Source organism: Octopus bimaculoides, chromosome 9 (genome assembly GCF_001194135.2).
Source record: "Octopus bimaculoides isolate UCB-OBI-ISO-001 chromosome 9, ASM119413v2, whole genome shotgun sequence".
Classification (NCBI taxonomy): Eukaryota; Metazoa; Mollusca; class Cephalopoda; order Octopoda; family Octopodidae; genus Octopus; species Octopus bimaculoides.
In genome coordinates, this window is record NC_068989.1 from 35,636,431 (window position 1) to 35,663,665 (window position 27,235).

A 27,235-nucleotide genomic window follows, 5' to 3' on the forward strand; every position below is an offset into this window, starting at 1 on the left:
ATATATACACACACACACTTACATATATGATGATGGGAATGCATATTTGTTATGCCTGACTGTGAATCTTTTATGTCTTACTCTCATTATTTCAATTGTGCTTCATTATAGTAAAGTGGATTCGTGGTTTCTGAAGATTACTTACATTGATATTGGTTGTTTTCCTTCATAGATGATCTTATTAAATTTCGATAACACTTAGATATTGTTGTCTAATTTTGGGAGGTTTTGTAACATATATATATATATATATCTTCATCAGTAGTTCATATATCCGAAAAAGAAGCACACTCTAAAACATTATGGCTGGTCATAAAATGACCATTGGTTTTGCATCTAAAAAGTGCATGGTCTAGTGGTTAGGGTGTTGCTCTTGCAATCATGAGATTGTGGTTTCAATTCCTAGACTGGGTGGTGTGTTGTGTTCTTGAGCTAATGTGCAGCATAAATATTTGGTCACAATAGACAATCATCTGTATAGCTTGATCAACAAAAAATTGCAGAACCCTCATCCATTATCTTAAGACAGGAGAGTTCACAACAATATATGTATATATATATATATATATATATATACACAGTAATCCCTTGACCATCGCAGGTGCTATGTTCCAAAACCCCCGTGATAGGTGAAAAAAAATCAGTGATGTAGAAACAGTACTGTATATTTTTTTTTTATTTTGATAATTTGTATATATTTATTTTATTATAAATGCAAAACCACACCGTGGTGGAATCAACATAAGCTTGAATAATAAACCGTGATAGGTGAACCACGATATGGTGAGAGATTACTGTATACACACACACACACAAATTACAAATACTCTGACTCTCAGAAATGCAATTAACTAGTTCTTGATTCATGGGAGTCTTGTAACCAATAATCTGATTCTTCATCAATCGTAATATAAAATAAGCAGACTGTAACCCTTTCAAATTCAAATTACTTTGTCAAAATTAATATTAATTTATTTATTTGCATTGCTTTAAATGATCATGCACTGTCTCAGCTTTGAGTTTTCAATGAGGCAATTGTGTATTTTTAAAATGACATTATAGGGTAGGTGTAAAAGGCAAAATCTAGCTGATATGAAGATAAAACAGCCTGATATGGCAAGTTTAAATGCTAAAATGATTTTTAATAAATATCTCTGATCTTACCTAGGCTAAAAGTTGAAATTCATAGAAAGAAAGAAAGGTGGATGGATGGAGAGAAAGAGACAAAGAGAGAGAAAGCATTTATACTTACGCACTGAATCACAATCCATCAAACCATCACGTTTTTTTCTGTTGACCTTTACACTGTGCCAGTTTCCATCATTAAAAGTGTTGCTAGTTCTGAGAACAAGACGTCCACCACCTAATTCATACTGGTAGACCAGATGACCATCTTCAAGGTGAAGTGAAGCAAAATCAGTTGCACTGTTATGATACATCAACATCAACAAGCCATTTGGTTTAGAGGTTTTAAATTCCATTGATATTACATATTTAGAAGCAAAATTTGGCTGAACTTTCAGTTTGGCATAACTTCTCCCATCAAAGCGATAACCATCGTTTACAGTAGTTGCAGATACTTTTCTGCAGGAATACAAAGTAGAAAAGAATGTAAATAGATTAATGACAAAAATGTGAGGTTTTCAGTTGAACTGAGTTTAAGTCTCAGTTTAAGGTCATAACACAATTTTTTCAGCACATTAAATCCACCTCCTCATTATCATTTAACAGCCACTTTTTCATGCTTGTATGGATCAGACAGAATTTGTTAAAACAAATTTTCTATAGCCACCAACTCTCACTTGATTCCAAGCAAGACAATATTTTCCCATGGCCAAATATGTTTTCCTTGGAAGACTGGAAATGAACAATAATGCATGTATGATAGTGTTGCTCACTTACAAGAAAATGTATGGAGTTCCTGGAAGTGGATACCAAATGAAAAAATATTAAATTTGTAACTGTATGAAAAAAAAACTCAAAAAAGGAGGTGGGATGATGTAAAAATTATTGCTAAGACAATTATACTCCCTAAGAAAAAAAGGGGAGATGTTATGGGGATAAGAATAATATTGAAACACTCCTCCCACGTGAGGAGTGGTGTATGGTAGTCATTACAAATACTGTGATGTAGGTAGTCGAGTGGTCGAGAGTTGGTGACATTGGTCATAGATAGTCGTGTCTTGTCTAACTAACTATACTGCTATATCAGAGTGGACATTATAACAGTCTGATGTTGGATTACAAGAATTATTATTATTATTATTAAGGTGGTGAGCTGGCATAACCATTTGCATGCCAGGCAAAATGCTTAGCAGGATTTCGTCTGTCTGTATGTTCTGGGTTCAAATTCTGCTGAGGTTGACTTTACCCTTTATCCTTTTGGGGTCAATAAATTAAGTACCAGTCAAGCACTGGGATTGATGTAATTGACTAGTCCACTTCTCCAAAATTTTAGGCCTTGTGCCTATAGTAGAAAGGATTGTAACCTCTGCCTTAAGGAAGGCAGAGATATTGTTTTCAGTTGTGTTTGTTTGTCTGTGGACAAGATGTCTCAAGAACTGCTGGATGGATTTGGATGAAACTTTCAGGGATGTTTGGCCTTGAGACTGGCATGAACTGATTAGATTTTGGGATTGATCTGGTACCGGACAAGAATTCTGGATTATTTTTCCACTTTTGTTAACTTAATTTTTGAGAGTGGTCAGGTTCATTTTTAGTGTGGTCGTTTGTGAGAGAAGTTGAGTTTATTTCAGATATTCTTATTTTAAAAATCATCTCTGGCTAATTGTTGAGGAGGATGTTGGTGTTGCCTTGGTGGAGGTTTGCACTCTTCGAGTGCTCTTGTTGTTGTTGTTATTATTATTATTATTATTGTTATTATTATTATCATTAATGTTAAGGCATCTGGCTGACATTAGCAAGCCAGGCAAAATGCTTAGCAACATTTCATCCTTTTTCACATTCTGAGTTCAAATTCTGCTTTTTATCCTTTCAAGGTCAATAAAATAAGTACCAGATTATCACTGGGGATGATGTAATCGACTTACACCCACTCCAAATTTGCTGGCCTTGTGCCAACATTTGAAATCATTGCTGTTGTTAGTATTATTATTATTATCATTGAGGCAGTGAGCATGCTGCCTCACCAATGGAAACATGGGTATTTCGTTCATCATCCATAATCAACCCTTATTCAGGGACCTTTTGAGCAGGATGAGCTACAAAATTTTAACTGCTCATGCCACTGCAAGGTCATGCGCTGTTTATCTTGATATGATATCACCACATCACACATATATGGTGCGATGCATGTGCCTGGTGTACTCTAATCAGATGCTTAGTTAGATGGGTATATTGGGCTTTGTATATTTGTACCCATGTCACTTTGATGGCATGCACTCAATAATAATAATAATAATAATTTCTACTGAAGGCACAAGGCCTGAAATTTGCAGGGAAGGGACTGGTCAATTACATCAGCCCCAGTGTTTCACTGCTACTTAATTTATCAACCCCAAAAGGATGAAAGGCAAAGTCAACCTTTGAGGAATTTGAACTCAGAACATAACGACAGGCAAAATACTAAGCATTTCATCCAGCGTGCTAACAATTCTGCCAGCTCACAGCCTTAATAATAATAATAATAATAATAATAATAATAATAATAATAATAATAACTATAATGATAATAATGATAATAATAATAATAATAATAATAATAATAATAATCCTTTCTATTAGAGGCACAAAACCCGAAATTTTGTTGGGAAGGGGGATAGTTATTTACATCAACCGCAGGCTCAACTGGTACTTATTTCATGGATCCTAAAAGGATGAAAGGCAAAACTAACCTTGGTGTAATTTGAACTCAGAAAGTAATTCCAGAAGAAATTCCACTAAGCATTTGGTAGTGTGCTAACGAATCTACCAGCTCACTGACTCAACAACAACAACAGCATGGTAGCAGCGGCAATGATGATGACAGTGACAATAATAGTAACAATAATACAGAGCTAATTATTGAAGGAAATGTAGCAAACAGTTAATTCATAGAAAGATTCAAATACCTATTGCGGAATCCTGCAAAATTATTTTCTCCAGAAGCAAAGTTCCAAAGCCCTAAGATGTAATCATTGAACATGAAACCTTCTATTGCTCCATGGTATCTATTTCGGGTAACACTGGAGGGAATCTGTAACAAAAAAAGAAAAAAGTGATAATAGCAATTTCTAATTAGGTTTTGTCTTTGTGTTTATCCACCACCACGGATTGTCAAGCCAGTGTTAGTTTCATTCAGTACTATATTTAAGAGATGAGGAATTATGTACGTTATTTACATTTGACGAATATTTGTCCTCATCTTGTTTGTTGTTAACACATTTTGGTGATATACCCTCCAGCCTTCATCAGGTATCTTGGGGAAATTTTGAACCTGGGTTCCTAAGGTTTTTTTTGATGTTGTTATTATTATTATTCTTCTTCTTATTATTATTCAGGTCACTACCTGGAATTGAACTCAGGATCTTAGGGCTTATAAATCTAATATTTTCCTATCCTTCCTTAATACCGGTTCCCATATGCTACTAATATCTGCACTCGGTCTGCTTAGGAGGTTGTTGTGTCTTAGCATATGTGCTGCTTCTTTTAGTTTTCATATTTTCCAGTGGTCTTCTCTGTCTATTATTTTAACTTCATCCCACAGGGGGAGGTGGTCTCCATTTTTCCATACATGATCAGCTATACCTGATTTATCAATATCTCCTCATGTCACAGCTTTGCAATGTTCCTCTACCCTTATTTTGAGGGGACAGCATGTTTTGCCTTTGTATAATCTACCACAGCTGCATGGGATGGAGTACACGCAGTCTTTGGTCATATTCTCTTCTATTGGTACTTTTACTCAAAGGATATATTTGCGAAATGTTGTATTACTCTTGAATACTCTCCTGATGTCATATGAGCCACATATCTTTTGTATCTTTTCGGAGAGGCCTTTCACATAAGGTAGACAGACTGTAGACAGTTTATTGGTTTCGTCCTCTCTTTTCTTCCTAATTGGAGTGGAGAGTATGCTTTTGGGGTAGTTGTTTTTTAACAGATCGTTATTGAGCTTGATCATTTCTTTGTGGTGTGTATCACAATTGCTACTTATATTCTTTGCTTGATGTTTTAGGCACTGAGCAACCCCTCTCTTTACACTGTATAGATAGTGAGAATTGAAGTTGAGGTATCATTCAGTAAAGGTCGGCTTGCGGTATACGGATGTCCTGAATCCATATTTTCTGTGTGTTATTAATATGTCCAGGAATGCTAGTTGATTGTCTTTCTCCTTTTCCATTGTTAACTGTATGGATGGCTTTATTGAGTTCACATAATCTAACAGCACTTGGACATCTTCTTGGTGGGGCCAGAGTATAAAGGTTTCATCAACATATCACAGCCATAGGGTTGGTTTTAGTGGCGTTGATCCTAAAGTCAAATTCTCAAAGCCAATATATACATGGAATACTTTGAGAATTTGGCATTAGGATCAACGCCACTAAAACCAACCCCATGGCTGCAATATGTTGATAACACCTTTATCCTCTGGCCCCACCAGGAAGATGTCCAAGTGCTGTTAGATTATGTGAACTCAATAAAGCCATCCATACAGTTCACAATGGAAAAGGAAAAAGACAATCAGCTAGCATTCCTGGACGTATTCATAACATGCACAAAATATGGATTCAGGACATCCGTATACCGCAAGCCAACCTTCACTGGATGATACCTCAACTTCAATTCCCACCATCCATTCAGTGTACAGAGAGGGATTACTCAGCACCTAAAACATCAAGCAAAGAATACACCACTGGAAAGTATTGAGGTTCACACTCCACTTCTCCCTAAGCATAAAAACTTGTGTAGATAAGATCTTCTTCAGTTTAGTGGATAAACACTTTCCCCATATGAAAAGTTCTGTAAAATATTTAATAGACACACTTTAAGAGATTCTTTAACTGTGCATCTAGTATAAAGAAAATATTAGAAGGTAGGCCCACACCTGAGACGGAGGCAGGGTGCTTATGCAGAAGCAACATGGCATGCTCCCTTAACAACCACTACAACACAGAGACAATCATCAAAGGACTCAAGTGGCAGTCAAACAAGGAGTAGTATGTGGGTGTAACAGAAGATCCTTTCAGGATCAGACTGTACATCTATTAGTCCTCCTTTAATATCCAGGAGAGATACAATGTCACAGCCCTGGCTAGGCATATACAGCCATTGAAGGAAAGTGCCATGGTTTTTCAACATCAAGTGGAAAATCATGGAAAATCTCAAGCCTTATTTTAACAATAGTTGGAAGTGCAAGCTATGCTAGCTGAGAAAAAGAATCTTAAAAAATTTTTTTTCACCCAGACATCTACCTATAAAGCAGGAGAGAAATATTTAGCTCACGCCCACATGACGGAAGATACATGATGGCTTACCTACAGGCCCCATCATAATTATAAACATTAGGTCTTTCACCACATATTCTGAGAACCCAGGAAAGTTTTGGCCAAACCATACACACAGATACATACACATAATGCACCCACACATGGGAGTTAAAGGTCTCTAATAAAAATCCACTATACAAATATTAACCCTGCAAACATATCGATCCCTTCAATTCTCTCTACACACATATTAACTCACCACACCTTTGCTGCCTCACAATTAACTCACCACACCTTTACTGCATCACAAATTCACTAACGGGGCAAGGACATAATTCTTCATAATTCCCTTGCTAAATTGCCTCCTGTGGCATCATTTCAATGTTTTCACAGCACCCACAAAGCAGATGAGACACCACTTCACCTCTGATAATAGAAAGTGGCAAGCTGGTACAATCATTAGCATGCCAGGCAAAATGTTTAGCAACATTTTGTTTTTCTTTGTTTCGAGTTCAAACTCCACCAAAGCCGACTTTGCCTTTTATCCTTTCAGGGTCGATAAAATAAGTACCAGTTAAATACTGGAGTCAATGTAATTGACTAGCGTCTTCCCCTGAAATTGCTGGCCTTGTGCCAAAATTTGAAACCATTTTTATTTACCTTATTATTCATGTTGAATGGGTAACCTCCAATATAAAAGTGGGTTGTTTCAGGATTGAGTTCCAACAAAGAAAAGGCACTATTAGACTTGTTTGTTGCAACTTCTGATTTGTTTCCTTGTGATACAAGAAGTTCAACCAATGAACCAGTTCTGCAAAGTGAAAAACAGGAAAAGAGAAACAAAATGACATTACTGCAACATTTTAGAAAAGAATATTAAGACAGAAAAGTTCAAAAGGAAAATGTAATAAAAACAAATAAAATGAATTTTAATTATATAAAATTTGACAGACACAGCATGGTGATTCTGAATTAGATTTCAAGGCAACTTGAACAAAAAAAGAAAAAAAGAAAGAAAAGAAAATGCTTTCTACCATAGTCTCATGTTGACTGAGTAATGTAAGTGGAATTTGGTGGTTAAGAAATGTAAAACTTTCCATACACTTACAAGAAGGTGCTGAAAAGTTCCTAGCTTTAAGGATATTGCAAAAGGCCTGGTTGGAGGTCCAACCTTTTGACTTCTTTCACAGAGCTTAGAAAAACTGAAGAACTGCTGCAATAAGTGAGTGAATCTGAGAGGAAAATATGTTGAATTACATGGAAAAATGCGAGCAAGAGAAATAATATTCTTAAGATTATAAACCTGGAAAAGTTCAAGACAAGTTATTAAACTCGGAAAAGTAAAGGAGAAATTATTACATGTAGTAAAATACAGAACAAGAAAATTTTTACTTAAAATATTGCAGTTAAGGATAAAATTTCAAATAAAATATTTAGATTTAAAAAATATTAGCTTTTATTAAAATTAAAAATTTTATTACAAGTTATTACTTTTATTTGTTATTACTTGTTACTTATATTAAAAATTTAAAAATAACTCCAAAATACTTTTTTGCACTTTAAAAACATTCATTTTTTAAATTATCAATTAATAATTAGAAATTTTAAAATAGGTTATAAAAAATAATAGTAGTACATAATTAGTTAGTGCAACAGATAGAATAATACAAAAATTAGTTATATATATTACAGTAAAATCTACCTATAACAACAAATTCACAGTAAAATTTGCTTGAGTTATTGCCTAAGTTATTGCCAAGTCTTCACATTTTGAGTCTTGACCCAATGTCTATTTTTTACATAATGAATTTGCCTGCCATATATACTGTTCTACTTTGCATAAAACTTTAGCTATATTGGTACTTCTGGCTCTCATTTTCTAAGTATTTTAGTGTGTCTATATTTTAACAAAATGATGGTACCTTTTCTTAACTATAATGTTACTTCGTAAATTAAAATCAAATAAATTTTTAATATTCAAATTTTATCCTAAGGTGCAATATTTTAAGTAAAAATTTTCTTTGTTCTGTACTTTACCAGATGTAATAAAGTTGTTCTGAACTTTTCCAAGTGTAATAACTAGTCCTGAACTTTTCCAGGTTTATAATCTTAAGAATATTATTTCTCTTGCTCACATTTTTCCATGTAATCCATGTTTTTTCCAGGCTATGCTATTATGCTAATTAATAATGTGTCAATTAATAATTTAAGATTTTACCTTATTGAAAATTACCTCAATGATGTTGGTGACATATATTAAAAGTCCCTATATTATCACCATTGAATTTGAGAAACAAACACTCATAACTTTTTTCTTTTAAAACTTCTTTCTCATCTCAGATATTACAGGACTGTGTTTACATGATATAATTGCATTAATTAATATAGATGATGTAATTAAATTAATTGCAAATTAGCGGTGTCATTGATAATTTTTTCCTTACTTCAAGGATGCCGGTGACATGTATTAAAAGTCCTCTTATAGAACTATATTATCACCCTCAAATTTGAGAAACAAACACACATATCTTTTTTTTTTAAACTTCATTGCTTGTTAAAATATAACTTGTTTTTAAAATAAAAAAGCTAATTATACTTGAATCTAATTTTTTGCCTTATATTTTTTTTCATATTTCATCTCACAACATTTTTTATACAAACTTTTGTTGCATGGGACCAAAACTATGAAATTCCTCATGCATTCTTCTTTCATTGAAGCTAAGATAAATATATTTTGTTTTTAAAATAAAAAATTTATTTAGAACTAAACTTGATTGGAGGTGTTACTTACTCTCCTACAATGTTGCTACAAATTTTGATATAAACTTTCTTCTACTGGACCAAATTGCAAATTTTTTATGCCAAAATGTAGCTTGGGACCAGTCCACTTCAAAAATATTAACAGTTTTCACTTTGGTTAAGAACTGAATTAACGACAAAGCTCTGAAAATGCTGTGTATGAATAAATTGCAGTCTTAAGAATATTATTCAACTACTACCATAGTTGGTGGAAACGCAATGGCCCAGTGGTTAGGTCAGTCTCGTGGTTAGACTCGCGGCCGGAGGATCGCAGTTTCGATTCCCAGACCGGGCGTTGTGTGTGTTTATTGAGTGAAAACACCTAAAGCTCCACGAGGCTCCGGCAGGGGGTGGTGGGGACCCCTGTGTACTCTTTTGCCCCAACTTTCTCTCACTCTTTCTTCCTGTTTCTTGAGTAACACTGCGATGGACTGGCATCCTGTCCAGCTGGGGGGGATCACATACGCCATAGAAACCGGGAAACCTGGCTAGGCTTTAAAAGGGCACATAAATAAAAAAACTACCATAGTTGAATGATAAAATCATAATTAACTGATCCTTCTGTATTTTCTTTTATCCAAAGACAGGAACTTTTCAGTACCCCCTCATATAAGTGCAGGAATATGTGTATGTGATTGATTGGTTGGTTACACACATACCTACAAACATATGTATGTGCATACATACATACATACATACATACATACATACATACATTCACATATATACGTACACACACACAAATACATACATACATATGTTATGCTATTTCCATTCACTTAAAAAGCATCGGATGATCAGAATTCTTCAAACTGCATCCTTCTTTCCAGGTGAAACCCATCCCAGCCAAATCTTCCCACACATTCTTTGTCCATGTCATCTTTGGCCTGCCTCTCTTTTTCTTTCCTTCTTCAACTGACCCCTCAATGGCTGCAAATTCACAGAACTTACTTTCAAGTCTACTGTTTATATGATGGGGTGTTAAAAAGTTCCTGGCTTTAAGGGTATTGCAAAAGGTCCAACCTTCCGAGTTCTTTTACAGGGCTTAGAAAAACTGAAGGACTGCTGCAATCAGTGTAGGAATCTGAGAGGGGAATATGTTGAATAAAATCATAATTAACTGATCCTCCTGTATTTTCTTTTACTCAAAGCCAGGAACTTTTCAGCACCCCTTTGTATGATTTACACATCCACCAATCTGATTAGCTAAATCATGTCCATGTAAGCATTAAAGCCTTTTATGGTAATATATAGTAAAGTCATGATTCTAAACTGGGAAACTTGAGTGAGATGGTTTGAAACCCAGCAGATGCCTTATTACAGATGAAAGACAAAAATATATCACATCTGGTATCATACAGAGATGGTAACATTTCGATTGCAGTATAGCTGTGAAAATAACAGAAAAATTGGGTATTATTACAAACAAAACAAAAGTTTGTTTACATATGTTATTGTTGCATTCTGAAAAAGCTATGTATTTAGCTTAATTTGATGGAGATTGTTGTCAATGGGCAGCTTAGCTTAATGGTAGAGTATGCAGTTGGTATTTGAGAGGTGCAGGTTTGAGTCTTGCGGTTGTCTGTTGACAATTTTTTTCTGTCTTATAAGGATAATAATACCAGATGTTTTTGATATTTTCATGGCTATACAGCATTTGAAATATTACACTTCTAAAAACAAAATATCTAAGTTGGGCTTGACCCAAGAATTTAGAAAGATCAAAATAAATAAAAAGCGAATTCTGCAAGTCCTAGTGCAATCAGCACCTATCTTGGAGAACCTAATCCCTAATTAAAACTGTTGATGTATAATAGAGGAAGCTTTAGTCTTGCTGCAGACACACTCTGCTACTGGTAGCATGATAAAACCTATTGGGTCGACAATGCAGAGTAGTTGGTCATAGGAATAGCATCCAACAGTAAAATACATGCCAAAAATACAAGACATACAAAAATTATTTCTGTTGCCATGTGTATAGGATCAAGAAAAAACTGCAGTAAGTGTCAAGGTGCTATGAAACTTGTCCAATACAATACAATAGTAACTGTAACAAATGATATACCCTCAACATGAGAATACAATAATAATTATTTATATCAAAAGATGTACAAAAATTAACCTTTTAGCTTGAATATAGTGCCAAACATTTGGTTGAACAAATAATGGGTTTTTAACAGTAGTTATGCCAGATCCCACATCATATTTCATTACAACATGGTTATTGACCAATTCCAAAGCAAGAAAATCCTGAAAAAAAAAAAGAAAAGAATTTCAGGAAAACATAGTTCATAGATAATTAGACCATATACGATTAGCCCATTTATAATTAGTCCATACATGATTAAGTCATACAAAATTAGTCAATATATCAACTGTGTTGAAAATGTTCCAGTTGTTCAATCCCTGCTTTCAGCTTTAATAAATTACAGAAACAAGAGTGCTTCCAATTTTTGACTCACCCTAGTATATTGTACAGGGCGTCCCAGAAAGATTTACCCATTGATATTTCTTAATTATTCATAATAAACTCAAGGTAGGATAATGAAATTTGGTACACGCATTCTAATGTAAATTGTCAATCCATTGCAGTAATTATTAGGTCAACCTATAAATAATGCAGTTTTTTATACTTCTTTTATTTTTCAAAATTAAGATAAACTTCTTTTTTAATCTAAAATATACTCTCCTTCATTTTCTACAATGCTCTTCCATCTATATGGTAGACTTGCAAGGCCCCTCTTCCAAAATTCACTTGTCTGTGATGAAAAATACTCCTCCAGTACTGTTCTGACCTCATCTACAGAATTTGTATTTTTTCTGTCCAAATGATTTTGAAGACTGTGGAATAAATGATAATCAGCTGGGGCAATATCCAGTGAATATGGTGGGTGGAGCATCTTTTCCTATCCAAACTGCTCCCACCTTTGGAATGTCATCCTTGCTGTATGTGGCCAAACATTATCTTGATGGAAGAACACCTTTCATCTTGAAACCAAAGATGGTCATTTTTCTTCTAGTGCTGACTTAAGCCACTCAAGCTGCTCGCAGTAGATCTCCTTTGTTATTGTTTGGTTTGAGTTTAAAATTCAAAGTGGACTAAACTTTTCATATCCCACTAAACAGATAACAACACCTTATGTGGGTGAAGACCTTCTTTAGCCTAGGGTGCCGGTGTTTCTCCTTTCCCTACCCACTGTCTTTGGCATTTGACATTTTTATAGAGAACCTATTTCTCATCACCAGTCACTATTTAGTCCAAAAAAAGGTTCATTTGTGAGACTTGACAGCAAAGAAGAGCACACATTCACTCTCTGTGCACGATTAGACTCAGAAAGTTTGTGAGGAACCAAATGTCCCAATTTCCTATTTTCCAATAGCACACGGGTGTTGATGAATGGTTGAATGACCAAGTCCAAGCTTCTCTGTTAATTCCTCAACAATTACAATGAGATTTTGTTCCACAAGGGTTTGCAGGATGTCCTTGTTGAGCTCTACAGATCTTCCAGGATGAGGCTCATCTTCTAGGCTGTAATTTCCAGCTTGGAATTTCTGGAACCATTGTTGATACTAGCTTATGCTTATTGTCTGATCCCCATATACTGCATTAATATTCATTGCACGTTCTGTTGTGTTGTTGCCTTTATTGAACTCATAAAGCAAAATATGCCAAATATGCTCCTTTGTTACTTCCATTACAGCTTTGAAAAAATAACTGCTAAAATCGAACTGCACTCTTCAAAACTTGCACTAAGAATAAGTACAAAGTAAAATTACTACCTGTTTTTATAGCAAGTTGATGCAGGTAGTTTATCCTGTCCTCTTCTGACATTTAGTTCATGCAATTGAAAAAAACTGCATTATTTATGGAATGATCCAATACATTTCCAAATGACCACCTTTCACCTTGATCATAGCCTGCAAATGAGTGGTCACTGAGTTACATAGGTTGTACTACCTCTTCATCCAACTTGATCCATGAAGACAGAAGGGCTTTCTTCAGATTAGACACATTTAAATAGGAGTGAGCAGAAACATTACTCTCTAAGATGGACCAGGCAGCAAAGTCCATGGGACTGATGTCTCGACTTGAGGGAGGCCATATTGTCTTGTCCCCAAAACTGCTGAAATGCTCTTTGCACCAGCTCTGTATCAAATTAGATATGTGGGCCAGAGCCCCATCTTGAGTGAAGACATAATGGTCACCAAAGATTTCTGTAACCCAACATTTCCACATCAACTTCACTGTTGAGTATGATGCTGTGGGGATGAGATGAGCTGGAAGGAAAGGGCTGTGACATCAATGGTCAAGGGGCTTGACCGGAACAGGAAGGGTGAGAAAGGAAGTGAGGGAAGGAAGATCAGAATCATCTTCTTTTGCCTTGGGTACTCATGGCAAATGAACGAGAGGCAAGCAAGCTGATAGGGATGGGTACTAGCAGATGCTATTGTTAGGTGCGTGGGCTGGGCATGAGTTTTAGATTGAGTACAACTGGACGGCAAAACAACAAGAAGGTAGGTGAATTGTTTCTTATTTCCCTGCATTACAATTCCCTCGTACAACAAGCTATTTCAGCAATCATGTATAAGTATATTTCTCCATTGTTGTTATCCCCTTCCATGTGATGGCAGCAAAGATAAGGATCAGCAGCAATGCTGTCAGACCTTTCTATGGTGAAGGAGATGTAGTAGCTTGCATCCATAAGATCAAAGTAGCGGCCAGTCTACAAGACATCAATACTATAGCAGGTCTCATGGCCCTGTACCTGGAGGAAGTGCACTAGTGCTGTACCTTGATACAGACGAGAAAGACCAACTGAGCATGGCGAAGATCGAGCAGTGCTTGAGGAAAGCTTATATGAAGGGGATGTATGTCGCATTTGCTTACCTGGGAACGGTCAGGTGGACAGGGGAACAGGTTGATGAGTATACTGCGGAAGTTTGGAGACTGGCCATACTGTCTGGCTTTACTGGAGAGGGTCTAAAGAAGGCAGTATGACTGGCCTTTGTAAATGGCTTTCCTGATGATATATCAGTGCGACTGCAACAACTGTCAGGCAATGACAAAATGGCAATGAGTGAGCTCATCGTTCAAGCCTGCATGTTGATACAGAACACTGGGCAGAAGGCAGTGGCGATGGCAGTTGCAAAAGCCTGCGACATGGTACAACTGGTAAAGAAAGGGGAGAAGACAACTGCTGTGGAGTGATAGTGACCATGCATGGGTCAGTGCTTTAAGTACCAGGGTCTGCACATGGTGAGGGACTGTACAGAGATGAAGCCTGGACCCGTCTGCTACCAGTGCAGGCTGACTGGGCATATCCCGCAAAAATATAGCCAGCGAAAAGGCCATGGAGAAGATGCTGCCCCTCAAACTTCCCCATGAGTGAGTAGAGGTGCTCGTGCAGTTGCTGCCCATAGTTGGGAGAAAGGCGTTCAAAGCCCTTGTAGATACGGGCTGTATGATGTCTCTCTTGACCTTGAGGCTGACAAAAAAATGGAAGGGAATGAGTAGTGTTTGGGTGGTTGATGGCAGCGAGATTGGATGTAAGGGTAGTAGTGAATTGGAGATAGTGCTGCAAGGCACGACACTGAGGCTGTGGGTGATTGTGATTGACCATGTAGTAGACAGAACTGACTTGGTGATGGGGATGGATGCAATCAACTGCCTTGGAGGTGTCAGGATTGGTGGAGACATGGCTTTGTTTATAGGTGCAGGGACATCATGTGCTGTATGTCTGCAACATGAGAGGGAGCAGAGCTCTGCGAAGGACTGTACAGCTTACACCATTGAGGACAAAGATTTTTTGGATGGTAAAGTGGCACTGGAAAGGGGAGCCCCTGATGCTGAAGAACAGGCTGAGCTGCTACAGCATACCTTGAAGGGATATGCCAGGAGTGAGTTTGAAGGAGAGGTAGAGAGGGTGATTAAGGAGGGTGTCCTTATCTCGTGGAGGGAGGAGATGGTGAGCAGAGTGCTATCACTAATGGCAGTGGTGCAGCCAACAAAGAGCAAAGTCAGGCTGGTACTGGACTTTCAGGAGATGAATAGCCATGTATTGTGCCACACAGGTGGCGAGTGACTGACAATTGTGGTGAGATGTTGCGCGAGTGGATACAGATGATGAGGGTAGCGATGATTGTCAACTTGAAGTCAGCATATTTGCAGCTCCTTATGAGCAAGAAGCTGTGGCAATATCAGCTTGTGCGATACAAGAACCAAACATATTGTTTGACCAGGCTGAGTTTTGGGCTAAATTCCATGCCAAAGATCATGGCGACAGTGCTCAAGTCTATCCTGGGAAAGGTGGACAGGACAAGAAGGGCTGCCAATTCCTATATAGATGACATCTTGGTAGGCGAGACTGTAGTGTCTGCCACAGAGGTTGTAAGTCACCTCAAGAAGTTCGGGCTGATTGCAAAACCACTGGAGCCAATGGTTGGAGGAGCCACACTGGGGCTCAAGCTTCAATGAGATAAAACAGGCTCATTGATGTTTCAGAGGGGGAATGAGATCCTGGAACTGGGTACCAGCATCAGCAGGAGAGAACTATTTCTGATGTGCGGGAGGTTCGTGGGATACTACCCAATCACAAGGTAGCTGCGGACAGTGTGCAGCTACAGCAAAAGACAAGTAGAAGGGGCACACTAGGGAGATAAATTGGGAGAAGGGACAGTTGCGATGATGTGGGAGATCCTAGAGAGGCCAAAAGCAGAAGACCCTGTAAGAGGGAGCTGGTATATGCCCAAACTGGAGAATGGGACCATATGGTGTGATGCTAGCAGCATAGTGATAGGAGTTGTATTGGAAATTGGAGACATAGAAGTGGAGGACATGGCCTGGCTTCAAAAAGCTGACAATTACAACCACATCAACGTGGCTGAAGGGGGAGAATTTGGTTCTGAAATGGGATCTGCGCTCCATCGAAATCTGAACCAATTCGGTTACTGATGAAAAGTGGGTTTGAACCAAAGAGGCGGCAGAGATGTTAGTGAAGCACCACCTAGGGATTCTAGGAGAACTAGCTGCCAAATTTGGTTTGGAGCCGAGCGTGGTTTTTGTGCCTTCAGAAAGAAACAAGGCAGATGTTCTAGCCAGAGTGAAAAAGGCCTGGTTGGTGGAGCCAGAAAATTTGAAGTAAGAGATGCGAAGCTAAAGAGACTGCATGCCATGCATCATATGAGTGTGGATAGAACCTTGTATCTTGCCAGGAGGATTGACACCAATGTCACTAGGCAGAGCATCCAAAAGGTGGTCGGAAATTGTGATAGGTGTCAATCCATTGACCCTGCTCCGGGTGTGCATGAGCAAGAAAACATCTCGGTAAAGCACAACTGGAGATGATTGGCAGTGGATGTGATACACTATTAGCAAGGGATGTATCTCTTGATGGTTGACTGTGGGCCAGGTCGGAAGGCCATTTGGAGGGAATTGAAGACAGGTACTGGCTTCCTGAAGTTGGTGTTGCAGATCAATAGGTTATTTGCATTGCAGAACTCTAGGAGCCTAGTTCCCTCTTCCATTCTGGTACCAACTCCATGGCCCTCATGTACACCATGGAAGATACCAGGTTGCTGTCTGACATGCCTGTTAAAATCTCCAGCCACAAAGATGAGATCATTGTTACTCGTCTTTGAGGTAACCTGCAGAAGAATATCATAAAAGTGATCCTTCTGTTCATTTGGTAGACCCAATTGTGGGGTATAGGCAGAGATAATTGTAGCTATACTATTCTGCAAGTCTAGCCCAAATTTAAGTACTCTATCGCACACCCTCACTACCTCTATGATCTTATCCATCCATTTCTCTGCAAGAAGTATGCCCACACCCCCCTATTCCATCACTGTTACCTTCCCAGAAGAGTTTATACCTATGAGCTTTGCCTGTGAGGATTCTGGCTGAAGCTCCTCTCAACCTTACCTCTTGTATGCAACATACATCAACACGTGTCCATTCAAGCATCTCTACAATTTCATTAGACCTACATTTCAATGTGCCTACAGAGATATGGGAGGTAACACAGGAAGGAGAGATGTTATTCAGCACCTAAAAAGAAAGTTTCTGTGATTGTTTGGTAACAGACGTCATAATAATTGTTCTTGCTTTTAACCTACCATCATTTAAACATGTTAGAATTGTTAAGGTTATTGTCTCTACTGGTGGGTGGGAGTAAGGAAGCATTGTATATGAAAGTGTTTGGGGCATTGTAAATATAAGCGTTATGAGCATTGTGGGTGTAAGCATTACTGATGCTGCAGATATAAATGTAAAAAAAAAAAAGACAGAGAGGGTAAGTGGGCTGCTATCTGGTTTAATTAGTCCAGCAATGGAAGAGGGAGAGAAAGGAGAGGGCAGCAAGATTACCAATATAAGAGGAGAGAGGGGAAGGGCAACAAGATGTCCAATAAGAGAAAGAGATTTCTGGTATTGATGGTGGAGATGCGAAAAGGTGGGGGTGGGCGCAACCACGGACACAAAAAGTCCTTTTAAGAGGTAGAGCAAACAAGAAAGAATTATTTTAGAGAAGAGATGAGTTTGAATGAATGAGGCGATTAAAAACAAAAGAAATTCTTAGCTTAGCTGTGCATATTTTTGAGTGTCATCAAATGGCCAAACATATGGGATAAACTAATGAATGTCTGAGGCGGGGGAACATGTGTGGAGGCAACAACAAGAAATGGACGAAGATAGCAGACTTTATCCTAAGCTTGAAAGAGAAATAGCAGGGAGTAGCCATATATATATATATATATATATATATATATATATATATATATATACATACATATATATCATGCATGCATGTATATATTGCATACCAAATACATATGTCATACATTGTATGTCATGTGTGTATGCAAACACAAACACACATACACACCTCATACAGATGAGAAAATGGCATAAGCCATAACATACCTCATTTAAAGGAGCCGGTTCAAATGGATTGCCAATATAAGCCAACAACCCATTGTCAGATACTGGATTGATAAACATTTGTATTTTGTTGTTGGAATAAGAGAGTGGTACAGAAGGGCTACGTAGACGTAGAGTGGTGTTAGGGAACATTTTCAAGCTCACAATAATCTGAAATTTAAAAAAAACAACAGTTATAAAAACATGTACAAATATATTTGTATTTGTGATTGTGTGGCAAGAAGTCTGCCTCTCAACTACATGGTACACGCATTCACTCCCACTATGGCATCTTGGACTAGTGTCTTCTGCTAAGCCTTGTGAGTGGATTTGGTATACAGAAATTGAAAGAAGCCTATCATGTGTGTGCATGTGTATTTGTGTTTGCATGCTTGTCTCAGTGTTTATCCCCTACTACAACTCGATAGTGAGGATTTGTTCACATTTCTACAACTCAGGAGTTTCTTGCCAAAAACAACACATTATTGCTTCTGCACCCACCCTATTCACCAGATTTAGCACTTGCGGACTTCCATCTCTTCCTCAATATGAAAATGCAGCTCAAAGGTTGCCAGTTTAACACTGTTGTTGAGATCCAGCTGTTTGGCAAAAGAGACCAATAAGATAAGTATCAGGCTTATAAAAATAAGTGCTAAGGTTGATTCCTGTAACTACAAACCTTCAAGGCATGGCCACATCATGGCTGCAGTCCAATGACTGAAACAAGTAAAAAAAACAATAGATAAATACGTTCTTATAATTATGCTTAAAGAGTACTGAAGTGGCTCTCTTAAAGAACATATATGAGAATGCACTGAAAAGTTCCTGGCTTTAAGGGTGTTGTGAAAGGTCATGTTGGAGGCCTAAGGATTTGCTTTAGCCTGAGGCTGTAGTAGAAGACACTTGCCCAATATGTCATGAGGTAGGACTGAACCCAAAAACCATGAGATTGAGAAGCAAACTTTTTAACACATCTACAACTGCACCTATTTGTTTTATTTAAGCTGTCTTTGAAAAATGGTTGCAGACAATATTTTTTGAATGACAGCTTATTTGATGATTTCTATGGGCGAAGGTGAAAACATATATACTTAATGACAGCAATATATAAACTGTCTTCATCTATGACATCTGTCATTCTCCTTTTATATTCTCATGAACCTACCTAACCACCAAGCCAGCCTTGATTCTCTACCCTATTCTCTCTCTAGCCATCTTGTAGCTTGAGAGTATACCTTGATATTTCACTTCTACCATCAGTTGGATTTGTTGATATAAATATCTATATATTAACACTTAAATATTCATCGTCAGAAAGTTTTCAATTTTTGTTTTCTGTCATTTTGCATGTAAACATATACACATATTTTGTACCTGAACTGTTATATTTAATATATCTGATTTGTTTATCTGCATAATTGCCTCCATATCTACTTAACTTGATCCCTCTTAGAGTCATTATTTACCCCATGGAATTGATCCCAGTAAAGACATTGGAGTCTAAGTTTGAACCATTTGAGCATCATGAAGTATCTTCCATACTGAGAATCTCTGGATCTAATCTCTTGACTATATGTTTTTGTTGTTGTTGGCACTCCGTCACTTACGACGTCGAGGGTTCCAGTTGATCCGATCAATGGAACAGCCTGCTCATGATATTAACGTGCGAGCGGTTGAGCATTCCACAGACACGTGTACCCTTAACGTAGTTCTCTGAGATATTCAGCGTGACATAGTGTGACAAGGCTGGCCCTCTGAAATACAGGTACAACAGAAACAGGAAGAAAGAGTGAGAGAAAGTTGTGGTGAAAGAGTACAGCAGGGTTTGCCACCATCTCCTGCCAGAGCCTCGTGGAGCTTTAGGTGTTTTAGCTCAATAACGCCCGGTCTGGGAATTGAAACCGCGATCCTATGACCTAACCACTGGGCCATTGCACCTCCACTTCTTGACTATATACACATACGTATTTGTACAGATACACACATGGACAACATGCATTTACACACACATATGCATGCATATATACACACATACGTACATATGCAGACACACATACATACACATACATATAAATACATACACACACTTTTTTCTTCCTTTCTTCTCAGACATTTACCTTCATTCTCATACTTCTTATATTCTTTTTTCTAATGAATGACTTAGTCCAAAATATTAAGACTCTTACTCTTCTTTTCTATTGAACCATTAGACTAATACAATGTTTGTCCAAATTTGTCCTTCCTGTATTGTCTTTTTGTTTTTGCTTTTGTTCATTACATTTACAATACATACATGCACATATATTGGTGGATACACACACAAATATCACCAGCATTATCATTTCAACCTTTGATCTTCATTAATGTATTGACCAATATGTGTGTGTGTATGTGTTTGTTTGTGTGTGTGTGTGTGTATAAACATACAAAGAAAGAATAAAAAAAATTGGTAACTTACTGCATTGGCTGCTGATCTTGCTGATTTTATTTGCATCCTTAGTTTTCTTAAATCTACCAGAGCTTTGTTAGACTTGGACTCCAAAGATCTCACTTCACTGCTCATATTGACTATTTTGGAAATGATATCATTTACCTTCACTTTCACATTAACTGTTAGATAAGAAGAAACAATATTTACAGTATTTACAAGAATTTAAACATGAAACAATAATGCAATATATATATATATTTATAGCATCATCATCATCTTTTAATGTCTGTTGTCCATTCTGGCATGGGTTGGATGATTTGATCAGAGCTGGCAAACTGGAGAGCTGTGCCAGGCCCCAGACTGATTTGGTATGGCTTCTATGACAAGATGATCTTCCTAACACCAACCACTTTACCAAGAGTGCTGAGTGCTTTTATGTGGCACTGGCACATAAAAGCTTTTCATGAGCGCTTCTATGTGGTACTGGCACGAGTGCTTTTTACATGCCACCAGCACAGGGCTATATGTTAAAGAAATTAAAAGATTGACAAGGGAACAGGAAATATGTAATCAATTTCATTCATAAACTTAAAGCTGTTTCTGCTACAAGATACAGAGCACTCAGAGCTGAATGCTTGTACATCATCTAACAGCTTCCGTGAAGCTTTAAAAATAAAGAGCATGTTTATTTGGGAAAACATTTAAATACATGGAAAAGATCATTAATCAAAAGGTAAAAACAAATAAGAAATGGAGTATTGAGTTTGAAGGATAAAAACTACTCCCAGAAATCTGTAAATTTAGACAGATTATATAGAATTAAGTAAATCATACAGCTAATTAATTATAGAGTTGGAACAGAAATACAGGTGGATCAATTTTGTTAGTCAAGCAAACTGAGGCAATCAGAGATTGTCCAACAATACAAGAGGCATCGTGAAATCAATAGTCTTGTATTTACATTTCATACTAATTACATTGATGTGAATAATTAAAAGAACAATTTAAAATAACATACTTTGAGAAAGACTGGTATCAATTTGCTGCTTTATCTTTTGGAAGTTGACCTTTTCTAAATCTTTATATTTCTTCATTTCATCAATGATATCATCTGCTTTGTTAGATAACTTGTTACTGGTGTCTGATGTCTTGTCTGCTTGCTTCGATATTTCATCAGCCTTCTTCTTCAGACCCGCTAAGTAAAAAAAATTTTTAATGAGAGAAAACAGGGCAAAATTCATAGCCACTTTTAGAGATTTTAAAACAAGTGGTAGAAAGGGAAGACATCCTTTGTAGACTTGAAACCTGGACTGAATCCTTGACACTGACAGTACTACATTAATGGCACCCAAGGAATAAGAGGTGAGGTTTAACTCTTTGAATCTGCAAATACACTTTAGTGGGTGTGATTTCATTTGAATCTGTCCCTGGAAAGAGCAAAAGTGGGTAGCCACAGGATTTTGTGTTTATGGCTGATAGTAACAAAGTTACTGGTAATTAGCAAGCTTTCACATCCTGCAGGGATATAGTTAAATAAAATCATACCTAAAATATACCTGTAAGTCCAAAGGATTAAATGAACAATGGTTTAAGTTTATCCCCAAATAAAAGAGGAAAATAATTAAAGACGAGGCTAAAACATTCATTCAATAAATAAAGTAAAATTGTCACATGGTATATATAAAACAAATAACTAATTAATCAGAATGTTTCAATGTAGTTTCAGAGACTTTGATATATTCAAGCATGGCATTCATACACTATCTCCACTTTCTTTGATAAAATGTAATTCTTAGAAAAATTAGGATGGACCAATGAGTTCGCTCAATCAATTCTTATAATTCAATGGACACACAACTAAGCTAAAGATTAACGGGTATATTGATGAACAATAACAGCAGACATGACTGTGTAATTAAGAAGTTTGCTTCCTGACCATGTGGTCCTAGGTTCAGTCTCACTGCACAGTATATTTTATATCTTTTATCATATTTGTTCTCCTACTAACATGGAATGAGAACCTATGATAGCATGAAATTATAACATTATCACTAATGCTTTAGTCATGATTAGCATAAGCAAAACCAGCTGGGTATGTTAATATTTTATTCCATAAATATATATTTTTTCCAACATAGAATTTTGTGCTCTCTCTCTCTCTCTCTCTCTCTCTCTATATATATATATATATATATATATATATATATATATATATATAGATAGATAGATAGATACACACACACACACATGCATGCACGCACACACACACACAATGTGTGTAAGTGTGTTTGGCACAATATTGCTGATTAAAAAAGAAACGATAAACTAGCATTGTATCAAAATGTTGCTTTGCAACTCATTAAAATACATATCTAAAAATAATAGTATAAGACTGAAATAATAGAGTGAGATGAGGTGGTCAATATCATTGGCTAAAAAGCCTTGAAAGCAGTAGCACAGGATTGCAACAGCTAGTGACTGAAACCACTAAAATTTAAGAAAAAATACATATGCAAATACATTCAAATATACGTGTATATATATATATTCTATACATACATACAAAGAGGTTGCTCTTGAAGCTGAGAATTTGAACTTACAGTCACAATATTTACATAACACCTCAGGAAACACGATTAGATCTCATAATGCAAAGAAACAGCTGCATAATCAAGTACATGCACTCGAGAACTATGCTGTGTAGAAATAAATGTCCAACCATACTCCTTGTTGACTTTAAATTCTTTCAGTTATCTATTTACACATGACAGAAGCCCAAACGCAAACCTGGAAGTACGTATGATATTACTACTGGATAGCACAGGATAAATCTGAAGGTGGACGAGCTTTATAATGTACTCTACTACGTTCTTAACAGACTATACCATAACTATATTCTATACATATATATAGTATATATACACACACACATTTAATATAAAATATAAGTATGTGTAAAGCTATGTAGCAGACATACAAACATGGCAAATTTACATATTTTTTTCTAGACTGAAAAAATGAACAGCCTTAATCAATTTTTTACCTTTATTGGAATCTCATTAGGTGTCTACATCACTTGACTAATCTCAGAAAAGCAAGTAGCCAATCTGTTTATATACGTGGTCTGATCAGTAAGTATCCAGACTGTTGCTATAGTAATGAAGCTAAAGCTGCTTGGTTCAGATTGACCTTGAACTCTGCTGTGCATGTGCACTAAGTTTTAATGTGCTAGCTCACTTCTGCTGTTTACAGCAGTGCTTGGAAGGAAGGTGTGTAGCGTGTGATTGTCGCATTGACCATGACAGAAAGCTGAGCAGAGAATCTGCATCAAATTTTACGAAAAGCTTGGTGATACTTGTTCAAAGGCCTATGCAAAGTTTCCAAAAAGTTTTCATTGTTCAATCAAGGAGATCTTGTGCAACTGAAACCCAAATGTCTTTTTAGTCAACTGAAAGCAGTTTTGGCACAAACTTGGTAGACATGCTTCTCATACCCAAATCTTCAGTGATAATGGACTGAACTGAACCGTAACTAATCAGCACATCCTCTGATAGCTCATCGATGTTGATTCGATGATTTCCCCTCACAGCTGCACACACATCTGCAAGGCTTTTGTCAGTTCGGCTGGTTATGGGTCTCCCAGAACGTTTGTGAATATTGGCATTTTTTCGATCATCTTGGAAATGCCTGTACCACTCGTACACATGTGTGCAGCTCATACACTCCTCTCCATATACTTTCTGCAACTTTGTGTCAGCCTCTGAGCAAGTATCACCATGACAACTTTGTCATAGCCAATGCGACAATCACATACTACACATCTTCCTTCTAAGCACTGCTGTAAACAGCAGAAGTGAGCTAGAATGTTAAAACTCAGTGCGCATGCACCACAAAGTTCAAGGTCAATCTGTGCCAAGTGGCTTTACTATGCATGCTTTAGCTTCCTTACTATGGCAACAGACTGGATACTTATTGACCAGACCTCATACACATCAAATCTAGTACCTTCAGAGAACTGGATCTACTAATTTGCATACTATAACTGTTTAGCACTTCCTTAAATACACACACACACAAACACACATATGTATACAGTCATAGTAGAATACTATTTTAATTTCATAGAGAATTTTAACTCACATGGTTTGATCTGGATTAAAGCAAGTTTATCTCTAATTTCTTCATTTCCCTTATCAACTTGGTCAACTTTTCTTTTGACATCAGCAATAGCATTTTCCCAATCTGAAATATATGAAACAAATACACGATTAAACCAAAGTAAATTCTTAGTTTTTGCATATGACTGCTGCTGAAAAGTTCTTGGCTTTGGGTAAAAGAAAATACAGGTAGATCAGTTACTTATGATTTTGTTCAACCTATTCCCCCATTAGATTCACATACTTATTGCAATGGTTCTTCAGATTTTCTAAGTCCTGTAACAGAACTCAAAAGATTGGGCTTTCAACCAGGCTTTTTGCGATACCCTTAAAGCCAGGAACTTTTCAGCACCCCTTGTAGAAGTAATAGCCATCATTTTATGTGATGGTATCATGATTTCAAGCCAATTATGACAATATTTCAAGAAGGTCACAAAGAAATGAAATATTTCTCCTAACAGTCCTGTCAAAATATGAGAAACCATGTAGTTCTTCTAATGCAGGAAACTTGCTCGGTTTGGGTCCCTTCTTTCATACTTTAACCTTTCATCTCCTAGCATTAAAATCACCTTCCTCAACTGTCTGTAGCCCTGATTCATTCAAAAAAGATTTTTGTCTTGCCATCAGCAGTGTGACTTCCCTGGTGTCAGAGCCATTGACAAAAGCACCCAATGCATGCTGTTAAGCAATCTAGCTATAGAAACCATGCCAATGTGAACATTGGAGCACAATGCAATCCTCAAACTCATTGGATCCTGTTAATAAATTCTATCTTTGCCAACATGGAAAATGGACATTAAATGATGACGATGAAGATGATGATGATGATTACAATGGTGATAGTGGCAGTGGTGGTAGTGATATGAAAAAGAGTAGGAATGATTTGTTGAACAAACTGAAGGAGTGAGATAGTAAAAAACATTGAAGCTAGCTAATGACTGTGAAAGATAAAGATATAGGAAGTTGTGTCACTAGTTGTATACATATTGCCCCATGAAGTTAGAGATAGAGATGTCTGATTCTACACATACTGTTCAATTAATTATTAAAATAACGAAGAATTTTGTAGAATTTAATAAAGTGATGAACTTTCCCATTTATTAGATTAAATTGGTGTTTGGAATAAGGCAAACAGTCCTTGCATGAAATTGTGGTAGAATGAAATGTGGTAAATGCGATCACTTTAAACAAAAGTTTTGTTTTTAACCTTGGAACCAGGAACAATCTAAGAATGGTTCCAGAAAGGTTAATACAATGTATGATAGTAAAATTAGTTAGTAAAATGAAAATAACACTGACATCTCATTTTAACGGATATATTTACAAAAATTACATAAAAATATCTTGATATACTCTCCAGACGACTTTGGAGTCTCCTGCAAATCTTTCGGACAGTCTTCTTGCTTAAGTTGGTGAATGCTGCCATAACCCTTGCCTTGAATTCATCTTGGGTGTTACAAGGAGCTTTGGTCTCTTGCTCAACTGCACCCCACACATAATAATCAAGTGGGTTGCAATCTAGGGAGTTAGGTGGCCAGATGTTAGGGGTGATGTGTTTGCAGAAATTGTCTGACAACTGTGACTGGGTTCTCCTGCTTGTGTGACATGCTGCAAGAGTTCTGTTTCCAGACATAAGGTCTTCCAACAGTCACCCTCTTGATCCAGGGCAGTACTACCTCCTCCAGGCACTTGATGCAGGCCTCCATGTTGAGTCTCAGGTCATGTGGGAAGACGAATGGAGGCATAACGTTGCCATCACTAGTGATCACTCCAAATATCATGATATTGACTGGACGTTTGATTTTTATCACTCTTGGTACATGTTTTGGGGACATGGCAAGACAATGGTTGTTTTGCATGTTCACCATCTGATCTGGGCAGAATTTTTTTTTTGTCTGAGAAAAACCAAAGTATGTTTGGTTGGAGAGAATGCTTGAATTTGTTCAAAAGCTTCATAGTACAGTCTTTCTTTTTGTCCTTGATGGCTTGGGATAAAATTTGGCCCTTTCTAATCTTGTATGAGGAATACCAAATGTCTTCACGCACTACCTGCCTGATAAGAAACTCAGACACTCCCATGTCCCTGGCAATGGACCTGATTGACTTGGAGGGATCGTTGTCAATCATGGCCTGGATCTCACCAACAAGTTCAGGAGTTCTTTTCTTAACATAATGATCAGAGTGTTTTCCAAACTGCTGTACCTTCGTAATCACCATTAGACTCGTCTCATTTTTTTTTATTCCTCTATACTGTCCTCAGATTGACATCCAAACACTCTGAAATGCTTGTATTGGAGCTTCTGGTGCAAATGACAAGCAGTAACAGCATGTTTCTAAATTTCTGGCAGAATGAATTCATCATGGTGCTGTCGTTTCTCACAGATGGTGCCTAACTGACCCTACTATACTGTATAGTTGACAAAACCAAAAACAAAGAATGTGTATGCACAAAATTAAAAATATGAAATGGTGACAATTTACCCATTGCACCCTGTATATATAT

General features: G+C 37.0%; 1 protein-coding gene across 1 annotated transcript in view; it reads right to left on the minus strand.

Moving 5' to 3' along the window:
- LOC106878847 (laminin subunit alpha) overlaps positions 1–27,235 on the minus strand; it is a 249,900-nt gene that overhangs the window by 48,022 nt on the left and 174,643 nt on the right. Inside the window, exons 55-62 of the mRNA XM_052970907.1 lie at positions 24,716–24,817; positions 21,594–21,770; positions 20,603–20,754; positions 18,148–18,315; positions 11,350–11,477; positions 7,089–7,239; positions 4,071–4,195; positions 1,253–1,584 (exon numbers count right to left, since the gene is read on the minus strand). Coding sequence (XP_052826867.1) covers positions 1,253–1,584; positions 4,071–4,195; positions 7,089–7,239; positions 11,350–11,477; positions 18,148–18,315; positions 20,603–20,754; positions 21,594–21,770; positions 24,716–24,817 — 1,335 coding nt within the window. The remainder of the gene's footprint in view (positions 1–1,252; positions 1,585–4,070; positions 4,196–7,088; positions 7,240–11,349; positions 11,478–18,147; positions 18,316–20,602; positions 20,755–21,593; positions 21,771–24,715; positions 24,818–27,235) is intronic.